At 33.5% G+C, this 14,357-nt stretch overlaps 1 protein-coding gene and 1 pseudogene across 3 annotated transcripts; both read left to right on the forward strand.

Annotated features, from left to right (window-relative positions):
* Positions 1–2,479: 2,479 nt before the first annotated feature.
* LOC120075265 (cyclic nucleotide-gated ion channel 1-like) lies at positions 2,480–6,616 on the forward strand. 2 transcript variants are annotated; one of them, XM_039028492.2, is made up of 9 exons: positions 2,480–2,627; positions 2,989–3,088; positions 3,262–3,811; positions 4,176–4,388; positions 4,474–4,805; positions 4,999–5,110; positions 5,274–5,510; positions 5,589–5,983; positions 6,070–6,616. In XM_039028492.2, the coding sequence occupies exons 1-9, from the start codon at positions 2,495–2,497 to the stop codon at positions 6,377–6,379; spliced, it is 2,382 nt and encodes a 793-aa protein (XP_038884420.2). In that variant the 5' UTR covers positions 2,480–2,494; the 3' UTR covers positions 6,380–6,616. The 2 variants fall into 2 exon arrangements, with proteins under 2 accessions (XP_038884420.2, XP_038884413.1); XM_039028485.2 differs by lacking the exon at positions 2,480–2,627 and adding an exon at positions 2,719–2,871.
* Positions 6,617–7,438: 822 nt separating this feature from the next.
* On the forward strand, positions 7,439–12,323 carry LOC120075798 (cyclic nucleotide-gated ion channel 1-like; annotated as a pseudogene). The gene is made up of 9 exons (XR_016528825.1): positions 7,439–7,644; positions 8,978–9,085; positions 9,284–9,737; positions 9,997–10,209; positions 10,311–10,587; positions 10,772–10,793; positions 11,452–11,520; positions 11,713–11,961; positions 12,044–12,323. The product of XR_016528825.1 is annotated as a cyclic nucleotide-gated ion channel 1-like (transcript).
* Positions 12,324–14,357: the final 2,034 nt, after the last annotated feature.

Here is a 14,357-nt window from a genome sequence, read left to right on the forward strand (position 1 = left end):
GTATGCTATAAAGCCATTGTTGTTGCTTCTTGCTTTCTAGCCTAGTACAATCTTTATTTGCTCAAATCATGCTTTCAAACATGTGCGAAAACCTTTTTCTCTAAACTCGTTTATTAAAACTGTTTTCTTTGAAATGGGGGTGGAGGTTGTAAGAGGCACTCGGTGTGCCATCGACAATTCGAATTCGAATTGGCTGACTTGTTCTTGAGCGGGAACAAGTGTTGTACAACCACTAAGTGAAGCTTAAAAAAAGGCGATTGTGACACAAGACATGCCCACAAATACAATGCATGGAGGAACATAAGAAATGGAAAAAAAAGAGCGAAGGAATTTTGTCTAGAAAAATGCCTTTACACCTTCAACAAGGTAACTGTTGTGTTTCACTTGCAATACAAATCTTACCTTTGATTTTCATATTGAGCTAAGAATTTCCACACACATTAAAGACAAAATCTTTGGTTGTTTTAAATAAGGATTTATACAGTCAAACAAAATTGGTTTATTAGTGACAATTTATGCCTTGTTTGATAACGTTCTTGTTTCTTGTTTTTATTTTTCATTTTCTAAGAAACTGACCTATTTGATAACCATTCATGTTTTTTGTTCTTAAAGTTTGATAAACGTTTCTAAAAATGGGGCTAAAATCGAGGTACTACAAAAAGTAGTTTCTCCTATTCTGTTTATATTTCATTTAAAGTTGTTCCTTTAATATTTTAAAGTGAAGACTTGGGTAATTGGTGAAAAGACATTCCTAAATCACACTAAATATTTTTTTATTTTATTTTTCTTTCTTTCTTTTATATTTCTTTTTTCCCTATATTTTTTTTTTATATTTCGTTTATTTATATTTATTTTCTTCTTTTTTTTTCTTTTGTATTTCCTTTTTCTCTATATTTTTTTTTTTATATTTCTTCTTTCTTTCTTTTATATTTTGTTTCTCTATATTTTTTTTTATATTTCTATTATAATTATTTCTTTCTTTTATTTATATTTATTTTCTTTATTTTTTTATATCTATATGTTAATTTAATTTTGAATTTTAAATTTTCAAATATTTAGATTCATATATTATTTTAATTTTCAAATTTCAAATTTTTAATAGGGATATTTTCAAATATAGGAAAATGAACCAAAATATATATAAATATTGCAAATTTAATTTTGAATTTTGATTTTCAAATATTTAGATTTATATATTATTTTGATTTTCAAATTTCAAGTTTTCAATAAGGTTGTTTTCAAATATAGGAAAATGAACTAAAATATTTACAAATATAGCAAATTCAGCTTTGAATTTTGAAGTTCCATATATTTAGATTTATATATTATTTTGATTATAAAATTTCAAATTTTCAATAGGGTTATTTTCAAATATAGACTAATGAACCAAAATATTAACAAATATAACAAAATTTTACTATCTATCACGATCTATCACAAATAGATTGTGATATTTTGCCATAATTTGTAAATATTTTCAATAGTTGTCATTTAAAATAATTTTTCTTTTCAATATGTATATATAAATATTTTTTTAATTTTGAATTTTAAATTTTAAATCTTGCAATATGCATTTATATATATATTTTCTTATTTTTTTTACATACAAAACTAATATAAATTTTATTTACTAAGATATTAATTTAGGTTCATTTTAATATTTTTACAACCACAAAATTTGCATAATAATATAATTGAGTTAGATTTGAGTCTACATCATTTAAAATTTAAAATAAATTACTTGAGTGAGAAATAATATTGTAAATCAAATTTTAGCAACATATGTATGATAGAAACAATTGTATTATCGATATTAATTTTAGATCAAGACTTATGTGTATTCGATAATTTAAATATTTGATAATTATTTTTTATATTTTAATGCATGCTACATATCTTTTTATTTTATATAATTAGATTATATTTATACTATAAAATATGAAAAAAAATGTAAGGAAAAAAATACAAAAAACGAGAAACAAGAAATAGTTATCAAACAATTTTTTGTTCTTCTTTTTTTTTTCAAGAAACAAGAAACATGATTAATTATCAAACATATTCATCTTTCTTGTTCTAAAAAATGATGAAACAAGAAACAAGAAACAAGAAACAAGAAACAAGGAACGAAAAACAAGAAACAGAAAATGGGAACATTATCAAACGGGCTCTTAGAAACTATTTTTTTCTTGACAAAATTCTTTTAAAAAAAAAAAAAAATTGAGGGGCCTCTAGCATGATTAAAGAAGAGCCCTTTCTTATCATCCCAAAATCAAGAGGATTGTAACTTTATCAAATAATGTTATAAATCTCTGTCTTCATTGTTGTCACTTTGATTAGAATTCCACCCCTTTAAAATAAAGTAGTGAGAAAAAAAGAAGAAAAACCATGGCAACTGCTTTAAAGTAAGAACTTCCCCTTTCATAGAAAAAGGGGAAATTCAAGGAGCTATGCATGAATAAGCACATCAAACTTTGCAAAGTGTCTTTCATAGAAAATGACATTATTGATCAAAGATTCTTTTGTAGGTAGCCAAAATTGGGTTATTTGGGGCTTGACTTTAATAATATTTACAGTTTTTGTTCTTTGTGAGACTTTGTTATTTCACAGACAGCACCAGAGAAACCAGAGTGAGATTATTCTAACACAGTTTCTTTTTGCTAACAAATTGACATGCATGTAAAACATTACTTGAAAGGTCCAAAATGCTTGTAGCAAGACAAGGAAAAGTAGGATAGAAAAATCACTTTGTTATAAAGCTCTAATAAAGACATAACATTTTCTTGTAACATTGGCTTTTTCATTACCAGTTGATTGAAGAAAGTTTTTTTTTTTTTTTCATAAGCTTAATTGCCACTTCTTCTTGTCTTTCATGTAAGTGATCATATTTTATATGAGAAGAAAGGTTAAGTTTTCCTAGTAGCTTCATGGAACTGTAAGTTTTCCTGTTTTGAAACTTGTATTTCACTGACAAAGATTTTGCTTCTGAAGCTAAGCCAGCACATACACTACCATCAGAGGCAGAGTTTAGCCCCACATTTTGGATATTGATGTCCAAGTTTATGGGTTCCCAGATACCAAAATCTGTAAGGTTTGAACATTCTTAACTCTCTCTCTTTCTCCTGCTTTTAAATTTACTGAATATATACAGTCTGTTCTTGTTGTCTCGAGATACTGAAATGCTTCCATTAATTATTTCCATAAAATAACTTGCTTGAACCTGATCCTATCAAAACTGACATGTACTTAATTTATCATACATAGGTTTGGACATCCAACTTCTAATTTTCATGGCAGATATGGAGGTTACCAATATAGAAGCAGACTGTCTCCGGGGTCAATATTGGAAAGCATAGAGAGAAGATTTTCAAGTGTTTCTGATAGCTTTAGAAGAATAATTACAGGCTTAGGCTTCAAGCATTCAGGTGATCAGTCGGTAAAGAAACCAAAATTTTGGAAGAAAATTCTTGATCCAAATAAGCCATTTCTTCAGCAATGGAACAAGATATTTGTGCTCTCCTCTGTCATAGCAGTAGCCGTGGATACTCTTTTCTTTTTCATCCCAGTGATCGATGAAAAACGTTATTGCCTAACCGTGGACCGACAACTTATGATCATTGCTTGTGTTCTTCGTTCATTCATCGACTTATTTTATCTACTTCACATGATCTTTGAATTTCGAACCGGCTTTCTTCCCCCTTCTTTACCGGTTTTTGGAAGTGGTGAATTGATCAAAGATCCAGTAGATATAGCAAAGAAATATATCTTCTCAAACTTCTTGATCGATATCTTATCCATTCTCCCACTGCCTCAGGTATAAATTTTGTACCGTTTCGGTACATTAGCACTCAACTCAAAAGTTTAAGTCAATGATTTATGATAAATTTGATCTTTAATCATCTAGTCTTTGCATCAAGAGCACATAACATTTGTTTTTTTTTTTCTTATTTGGAATGTTACATATTTTGGATGACAAGTTCTCTATAGCTCAGTCCACAATCTTATCTTTCTTGACATTGTACAAAAGATTGTGTGCTTGTTTTTTTCGATATCTGGTTTAAGAATGAATTATTTTCGAGTCTTTGGATCGATTCTTGTGAATCCTTTGTGTTTGAGCAATATTGATTGCCTCACGGAATTGAACCTACTGCTTAAGATAACTTGGTCATGTCATTCAGCTTTTGGTATTTGCAATCGTAACTGCAACGAAAGGCCCGATTCCATTGAAGACAAAGGATGTCGTGAAGATTGCAGTTATTTTGCAATATATTCCAAGACTTCTCCGAATTTATCCACTATATAGAGAAGTAACCAGAACTTCTGGCATACTGACAGAAACAGCTTGGAGTGGAGCTGCCTTCAATCTCCTCATTTATATACAAGCTAGTAATGTATGTGTTCATTTAACTTAAGTCAGAAGTTATATTTTTTGGTTTAATAGGAATTCTCTTATGAGCAGCGAATGTACTGAATTAGGTAGTTGGTGCCATTTGGTATTTGTTATCAATCGAACGACAAGCAAAATGTTGGTTCGAGAAATGCATGGAAGATTGCTTCAACAATTGCAAGGAAGATTGCTTCAACAAATGCAAGGAAAATAACTGTATCCACAATTTTCTGTACTGTGGAGATCAAAGAGGACAAGTATACTCGTCTATAAATCAGTTCTGCTGTCCTAAGAAGTTCGAAGATGGCAAGAATTTCGAATTTGGGATGTTTGGTAAAGCCCTTGAGTTTCAATTAACAACAACAATGAACTTTTTCCGGAAATTATTCTATTCCTTCTGGTGGGCTCTGCAAAATGTCAGGTCGGTATAAATTTCCCATGTTCCTTCATGGCTAAGGAATACGATATGATATATGTGAATCTATTGTTATAAGTTCCAAGTTTTCCAAATGTTTATCTGTATCATCCATGAAGCATATTCTTTTACACACATTTTATGTTAATGCTTCGGAGTACACCATACACTCTGAAAGAACTTGCTTATGTTTCTACAGCTCTAGTGGACAAAACCTTAAAGTAAGCAAGTACATGGGGGAGGTTTTTTTTGCTGTCTTCATTGCCACCCTTGGTTTGGTTTTATTTGCGCTTCTCATTAGCAATATTCAGGTAATGCATGATGTTCAATTCACTCTTTTTGCGGTTGCTTCAAGTTCAGGAGGATAATTACTTGTGCTCCAAACATTATGGTTCCATTGCTCTACCATATTTGTATACTTCATTCTCTACTTGACTGCTCCAACTTTCAACTATGAATTGTTCCCCTTGACAGAAATATCTGCAATCTGCAACAGTTAAAATAGAGCAGATGAGAATCAACCGAAGAGACGCTGAGCATTGGATGGCACATCGTATGCTCCCAGAGGAGTTGAGGCAACGTATTCGACGATATGATCAATACAAATGGCAGCTAAATAGGGGAGTTAAGGAAGAGGAACTCATCAGTAACCTTCCTAAAGACCTCAGGAGGGACATCAAACACCACCTTTGCTTGGCCCATCTTAAGAAAGTGAGTTCTTTTCCTTCAACTTTGCCATATTCCACCTGTGAAATTTTTTCAACATTTGTTAACTCAGGAATGCTTTAGGTGCCATTTTTTAGCAGCATGGATAAACAACTGTTGGACTCGATGTGCGAATATCTCAAGCCTGTGTTATTCACAAAGAAGAGCTTCATTCTGCAAGAGGGTGACCCAATTGATATGATGCTATTTATCATGAAAGGACAGCTGGCTACTATTATTACTTGTGGTTGGAAAAATGACCCACTCTCGGCCACTCTCAACGCTGGCGAATTTTGTGGTGAAGAGCTAGTTCAATGGGCAATGGATCCCACCTCCACTTCTCTTCCCATTTCAAACAGAACAATTAAAACTCTAACTGAGGTTGAAGCCTTTGCTCTAACGGCTAATGAGTTGAAATTTGTAACTAGTCAATTCCACTTCCAGCGCCTCAATAGCAAGCAGTTCCAACTCTCAGTGAGGCATGTTCTTCTTACTCAACTTACACATAAAAGTTTTTTCATTCAACTACTTCTGAAGTAATTGATTTTTAATCCTTGTTCTCTAGGTTCTACTCTCATCAATGGAAAGTTTGGGCAGCCTACAAAATACAAGAAGCTTGGCACGATCACACCGAAAGAAAACGGAGGGGGGGTGGAGATGGTAGGTTTCAAGATGCATTAGCTAAAACAGTTGGCCCCTCGGTGAGCTTTAGCGCCACTCTGTATGCTTCCATATTCATATCCCATCTACTGCAAACTGTGCAGCGAGATCAATACCAGCAAACTCCCCAAGTCACACGAGTGATGAAGCTACCGGCTCCTCTGAAGCCAGACGATGAGCAAGACAAGCCAAACTTCACCATCTTGGATCTTTAAAATTTATTGTTTGAAGCTCTTTAACCTTCTATGTCCTGAGTTTTAGGTTCTTGGTTTTCTCTGTGTGATATGTGAATAATGTATGATAATCAAGAGAATGTTTTTCCTCTTGCTTGGTTTCATTTTTCATTTTCTCTAGCCTACTACTACCTAGTTTCTACCTTGCTGTAATGTTGGCATGCCATTAAATAGGAACTTAATGAAGCATCATCATCATCAAATTCCATTTCATGTAAAGTTTTTCCTGTTTGATTCTCTTATATGATGCATTTGATTAATTCAACCAAACTTTTCGATATTATTTATATTTTGAGGATGATTTTGTTCGAACTTTTCAACACTGATCGTGCTCTTTATCCCTAAGAGCAAAATAAGCAAAATGAGAAAAAGGGACCAAGGGATTCAAAACCATAGAAAATGAAAAGCATATTAAAAAAACAGAAGGGTGGATTGGTGAATATAATGTAGCTAGAAATATTATTGATGATAGATATAAGAGAATGTAATGTTGGGATTATTGAGACTATACATGACATGGCCAATCTTGTTTTGAAACATGATGAAACTTAGAAACATCGTATGGGGTTTGCTTAGTTTATGTTGATTGGGCTGAATGATGATGGTTATCCCCAAGCTCATATATATATATATATAAGTTTAAAAAAAAGCACTTCCAAATTGAAAACCCTCAACCCTGCATGACAACGGACACAAACAGCAAAAATCTTATCACCCAAACAACCAGTGTTTTGGTAAAGAAAATTCAAATCCAAAAGTGAAAGATGTGATGGCTTGAAGTGTGAACTTTCCTCATTAGAGGAAAAGGAAAATTGAACTTGTACTATTGATCTCAAAGTCAGAGGTTCAATTGTAAGAAGAAAAAAAGCATTATTTACAGTTTCTCTTCCTTGTGACACTGTTATTTCACGGACAGCACCAGCAAAACCAGAGTAGAGTTCTACACAATTTCTAGTGTGATTCGCATAGCTTTTGAAAAAAATAAAAAAATAAAAATTATTCTTCATAAGCTCAAGTGCCACTACTTTCTTGTCTTTCATTGCTAGTGACCATATTTTTTATGAAAGAAGGGTTAACTTTTCATGTTACTGTAGGTTGTGAATCTTGTTTTCCACTGAAACATTTTGATTCTGAAGCTAAGCAGCACAAAAGGAAGGCACTATCAGAGCAAAACAGTTTAGCCCCACGTTTTGTGTACTGATGTCCAAGTTGAAGTGTTCCCGGAAACCGAAACCTGTAAGGAACCTGTAAGGTCTGAGCATTTTTAATTCTTTCTCTGCTGAAGTACTGATATAATTAAATTTACTGTAGTTCATCGGTTTATGCTTTTGAGTTTAGTAGTCTGGTGATGCTTCCATTGATTGAATATTTCCATGAATGACTTGCTTGAACTTGATGTTATCAGCTCCTTAATATTAATAGGAGAAAAAGGGTATAAGCTCATTCGGCCTCTTGCTCACAAATGTTAAGGTTTCTGGATAAGATGAGTCAGGACAGGAACAAATAATTGAGGAGTGTGGGCCATTTTCTTTTCTTCTCTTAAAATTGTTATGATAGGATGGAGTGGAGTCTGAATTTGAACTCTGAAATTACCCTTTTTCCAAAGTACCTTTCTTTTGAACTGCTAGCTTGCTTTGAGTCTTTAACTGTCTCTGCTTACATTTGCTGCAATGTTATCATTTCGAAGGAACATTATTAGTATCACTATCAAAATGATCATAAATACTAGTAATATGATCTATAACTTAGTTTAAAATTAAAAACAACTTAATTATTAATTTAATAACTTTTATAATCTTTATGATTTCTAGAAATATCCATCGATATCAATGTTTTATCTATATATGCATTGATATATATGTAAAATTTCGATTTGATATTGATATTCGGTTTAGTGCAGGTTTGTTTTAGGAATTTTGAATGATTAAAATGCTATCTTTTTTTGAAAAAAGCATGTTAAAAAAATTGGATCAATTCAAAAACCCCTTGTGAAGAATACTCCAGGGATGATTGACCAAAAAGTGAATTAAGGTAGTTGATAAAAAATCTTTCAAATATATAATAAGTGGTATTTAAAATTATGTATTGCAACTAATTAAAATTATTATTTCAAGCACTTTACGTAAGATATAGAAACATTGGTTAAATTATTTCTGTTTGTATGTCCTGATTATAAGTTATCGTCAAGTTTAGTCTATATATTTTGAAATTTGTGTCTAGTAGATTCGTAGGACTAAATTTGTAGTTTAACACAAATATTTTTACTTAAATGGTTAGACCAAAAGATGGACATGCAATGAAGGCCCACAAATACAATGCCCGGAGCGACACAGAAGTGGAAGAGCAAGGGAATTTTGTGTGAAAAGCTCTTTTATAATGAGCAATCATTTTCTTATCTTACACATACTCCCTCTTCATCACTTCTGTGATTTCAATTCAATAACCCAACAAGCGGTTTTTTTCTTCATAAGCTTTGTCTTTCATGCTAGTGACCATATTTTATATGAAAGAAAGGTTAAGTTTTTCATGTAACTATAGGTTGTGGATCTTGTTTTTTACTGAAGCACTTTGATTCTGAAGTTACAGAGCACATAAGGGAGGCGAGGCACTATCAGAGCAACAGTTTAGCCCCTCATTTTGTGTACTGATGTCCAAATTCAAGGGTTCCTGGAAACCAAAACCTGTAAGGTCTGAACATTCTTAATTCTTTCTCTCTGTTGAAGTATTGATATAATTAAATTTATCGTAGTTTATCGTCTTAAGCTTTTGAGTTTAGTAGTCTGGTGATGCTTTCGATCGATTGAATATTTCCATGAATGACTTGCTTGAATTTGATCCTATCAACACTGACATGTACTTCTACACTTGGTCAATGATGATATATAGGATTCAATATCTACGTGGTTTCTTTGTCAATTTTGGAGCTACCCAACAAAAGAAATGGCCAATATTGGGGAGAATGGAGAGAAGATTTTCTATTGTTCGGAAGAAAACTCTTGACCCAAAGGAGCCATTCCTTCAGCAATGGAACAAAATATTTGTCGTGTCTGTCATAGCAGTAGCTGCTGACCCTCTCTTCTTTTACATCCCAGTGTTTGATAGACAACATCAATGCCTAACCACTGGCCGTCCCCTTATGATCACTGCTTGCGTTGTCCGTTCCTTCATTGACATATTTTATCTACTTCACATCATCTTTGAATTTCGAACAGGTTTTCTGCCCTCTTCTTTACCAGAGTCAGGAAGTGCTGAATTAATTCGAGATCTAGCAGTTATAGCAAAGAGATACCTCTCTTCAAACTTCACTATTGATCTCTTATCCATTCTCCCACTGTCTCAGGTATAAGTTCAGTGTAGTCTCTGGCAGCATCTGGTCTTTGCATCATGAGCATAACATTTGGCTTATCTTGTCCTTTTGAATGCTAAATTTCAGACAACCAGTTTTTTAAAGCTCAATTTATAATCTTCTTTTTCTTTTTATTGAACTAACATTTTGTGCTTGTTTTGTTCTGTATGCTGTTTGAGAGTGGAATATTGTTAAGCTATTTGATTGATTGTTAAGCTATTTGATTGATTCTTGTGAATCGTTTGTCATTCAGCTGTTGGTACTAGTTCTCGTACCTGCATTGAAAGGCTCGATTCCAATGAAGACAAAGAAGTTTGTAAAGATTGCAGTTCTTTTGCAATACATTCCAAGGCTTCTTCGAATTTATCCACTATATAAAGAAGGAGTCAGAACTTCTGGCATACTAACAGAACGAGCCTGGAGTAGAGCTGCCTTCAATCTCCTTATTTATATGCAAGCTAGTCATGTATGTATTCATTTGATTTTATAGCAATAAAAAAATCATCACCTTTTATATTTTGGTTTGGAAAGGACTTCTCTTTATGAGCACTGAATATGATGAATCAGGTAGTTGGTGCCCTTTGGTATTTATTTTTCGTAGAACAAGCAAAATACCGGCACGAGGCATGTAAGAAAAATAACTGTACCAGCAATTTTCTGTATTATGGAGATCCCAACAGACAAGCTTACCTGTTTATAGATGCGTATTGCTCTCATAAAGCGTCTGAAGGTGACAATGCCTTCGACTTTGGGATGTATGTTGAAGCCTTTAAGTTCCATTTAACCGAGACGATGAGTTCCGCAAGTTCATTCATTCTTTCTGGTGGGCTCTGCAAAATGTCAGGTTTGTAAGAATTTTCCATTCTTTCCACTACTCTACTAAGGAAAGTGATGTGAAACTACTGTTATAAGCTCCACCTTCTCCATTTACAAATTCTATCATCCAAGAAGTAAATGCATTACACTTAATAAATTGAAGTTATGGAGCAACATACACTTTGAAGTAGAACTTGCTTATCTTTCTACAGCTCTAGTGGACAAAACCTTGCAGTAAGCAATTACATGGGGAGGTTCTGTGGCCCCAGATTAACTATAATTCTCTTGTTTGCAGGCCCAAACTACTCAGCATAAATGGTCTAATTCACTTCAAGACTCAGGAAAGATGATATCCTTTAGACTTCAAAATCTTCAATCGTTTACCTGTATGCGAGCACAATCGTGTAGACGATGCTCTGAGGAACTAGACGATAGTTCAATTGTGTAGATGATACTAAGAAGCTCTAGACGATCGTGTAGACGATAGTTAAGTGGAACTAGACGATCATATAGACGATAGTTTAGGAACTAGACGATCGTATAGACGATGCAAAGTGGAACTGGACGATGCAAGAGGAACTAAACAATCGTGTAGGCGATACTTAGGAAAAAGCTAGATGATCGTTGAGAAAGAAAGAACACAAGAATTTTAGTGGTTCGGTCAAAGGCCTACGTCCACTGTGCAAAAAGGGAGGGTATCTTTATTACTTCTTCTTTTCAACTTCTTTACAGAATGAATGCTCTCTCTCTCATTCTCTCATTCTTTCGCCTTTTATAAAGGCTCTCATTTTCAACGGAAGAAGCTCTAGTGGTTACAACAAACGAAACAGAATGAAGAAGACATCAATAAACTGCCTACTACATCTTTTGTCTTCGGTTCTTTCTGTTACAGGTTCTTTTTGCTATCTTTATCACCATCCTTGGTATGGCTTTATTTGCATTACTCGTTAGCAACATTCAGGTCATGATGTTCGATTCATTCAATTTGAAATACGTTAAGTCTAACAGAAAACTTTATTATGCTATGCTCCAGACATGTTTGTTTAGTTAATAATGATTCTCTTTGATTTCATCACTCTGTCAAGTACCAAATAGTATTTCATTCCCTATTTAACTACTCAAACTTTCAATTGTGAATTGTTCCTCTTGACAGAAATATCTGCAGTCAAGTAATGCTAGAGTAGAGCAGATGAGAATTAACCGAAGAGATACCGAGAATTGGATGGCACAACTTAAGCTCCCAAAGAAGTTGAGACGGCATATTAGATGATATGATCAGTACAAATGGCAGCTAAATAGGGGAGTTAAGGAAGAGGAAGTGATCAATGACCTTCCAAGAGACCTCAGAAGAGACATCAAACGGCTTCTTCACTTTGATGCTTGCTTCACTAATCTTAAGAAAGTAAGTTCTTTTCCTTCTACTTTGGCATATTTCTCCACTAAACTCTAAACCTTTTTGTATTCGTTAACCCTGGATGCTTTAGGTGCCACTTTTTATTGGCATTGATAACCGACTATTAGACGTAATGCACGGATGTCTCAAGCCAGTGTTATTCACAGAGGATAGCATCATTTTGCAAGAGGGCGAACCAGTTGCTATGATGGTATTTATCATGAAAGGAAAGCCGGATGCTACTAGTTCTAGGTATACCACACCTTACAAGATCATTCTCAAGACTGGCGACTTTTTATGGTGAAGAGAAAATTCGATGGGTGATGGAAGACCACCTCATTTCTCTTCCAATTTCAACCAGAGCAATTTAATCTCAAACTAAGGTTGAAGCCTTTGCTCTAGGGGCTAATCAGCTGCAATCTGTAGTTAGTCAGTTCTACATCCAGTGCCTCCCTAATAGCCAATCAATGACGCATGCTTTTTTACTGCACAAATGTATAAATTTCGCTGCAGTTGTGTCCCCCCATAGAGTTCTTCTAATCAATTTTTAATCCTTGTTCTCTAGGTTCTATTCTCGAGAATGGAGAGTCTGGGCAGCCTATAAAATACAAGAAGCTTGGCATCAATACTGTCAAAGAAAGCAGAAGATAGGTGGTTGGTTTTGAGATGGATAGGCTAAAACAGTTGGCACTTCAGCAAGGTCTGGTGCCAATTGATATGCGTCTGTATTCATATCCCATCCACTGCAAGCCATGCAGCAAGATCGACGCCACGAAACAACCCAACGCTCACAGGTGATGATGTTATCGCTGCCTCCAAAGCCAGACGAGCGAGACCACACCATCTTGAATCTTTAAAATGAGATGCTTCAAGATCTGTTATGTTGAATCTCTATTGTAAGGTTCTCTCTTTGGTATGTGATTATAATGTTCAGAAGGTTCTTCTTGCTTGGTTTCAACTTTCATTTTTCTCTATGGCTACTCCATAGTTTCTTCTTGGTAGTTGTCTTAATTTAATCTTGGCAGCATGTCACAAAATAGTAACATAAATCTGACTTCCCAGTTTCATATTGTGATAATAAACTCTATTCTCAATGAAGTTTAGTACATTCCATCTTCTTTATGAAGAGAGTTCCACATTTTCGTTAGATATTTTTATAAGTTTCGTTTGATTTGACTAAAGTTCCCAATAATATATACATTTTGAGGATGGCTTTATTTGTCCAAATTGACAAACCAAATAAACAAAATGGGGGGAAAAGGGAAGAGCATGAAGAAACTCAGAAACATCTCATGAGATTTGCTTAGTTTTTGCTTTGATGTATCGACCAAACCAAATACATCAATTCAATAAAACATCATTAAGGCTTAAGCAATCCTATAATGTTGTTTTAGAGGCTATTGTAGAGTTTGTTTTGGAAATTAGTTGACTTGAGAAGGCCAAGATTACTATTCACTTATGATCATTATAAATAGAATCAGTGTATTGTTTTAACAAATAGTTTTTAAATTAATGGAAAATTGCAAAAACCACGGCTAAAATACGGTAGTAGTTGAAATTACACTCTTAAACTTTCAATTGTAAAATTCGAGCCCTCAAACTTATACAAATGTTAAAAATGGACCTTGAAACTTATAATAGTTGTAGAAATTGGACCCCAAATGATAAAAGTTGAACCCTCAAACTTATACAATCATTACAATTTTTACAATTATGTAAGTTCGAGTGTGCAATTTTAACACTAATATAAGTTTAAGGGCTCATTTTCTTACAATTGAGAGTTTGAAAATACAATTGCAACTACCACCATACTTTAAACTAAATACCCACTAGGCTCCGTAAAATTGAATAGTTCACCACATAGCAAATGAATTTTTGTTGATTACAAATGTAAATTCATAGGAGAAAAAGAAGATAATAGAATCATTAGGACACTGCCCACAAATGTTATAGTTTGTAGGAGAAGGTGTGAGTCAAGACAGGAACAAATAATTGAGAAGAGTGGGCCATTTCCTTTGCTAGTGCACTAAAAAATGTTCTGATAGGGTGGAGTTTATGTATTTATTTAAACACCAAAAAGTAGCCATCTTTTGAAATGGGTTTTCCCAGCACCCAAGTTGGAAGCTTTTTATGTCTTTTAATGCCTATGCTGTCATTTTGAATTAATATTCACCTTATCAAATAAAGCCTGTAACAACCCATTATCATTATCAATTTTTCTTTATTGTATTGTGTATGTAATAACGAGAGAACCCTTATCATTCTCTACCTTTCTTTTTGGTGAGTTATAATATATGTGGCACATTTTATCTTTTTTTTTTTTTTTAATTTAAATTAAAAATTTAGTCTTACAACTTTGAGGTTAGTGTTTATTTGATCTTTTTTAACTATCAAAATTATAAATT

The sequence above is a fragment of the Benincasa hispida genome, chromosome 1 (genome assembly GCF_027475165.1).
Source record: "Benincasa hispida cultivar pf3 chromosome 1, pf3_genome.v1.1, whole genome shotgun sequence".
Taxonomy (NCBI): domain Eukaryota; kingdom Viridiplantae; phylum Streptophyta; class Magnoliopsida; order Cucurbitales; family Cucurbitaceae; genus Benincasa; species Benincasa hispida.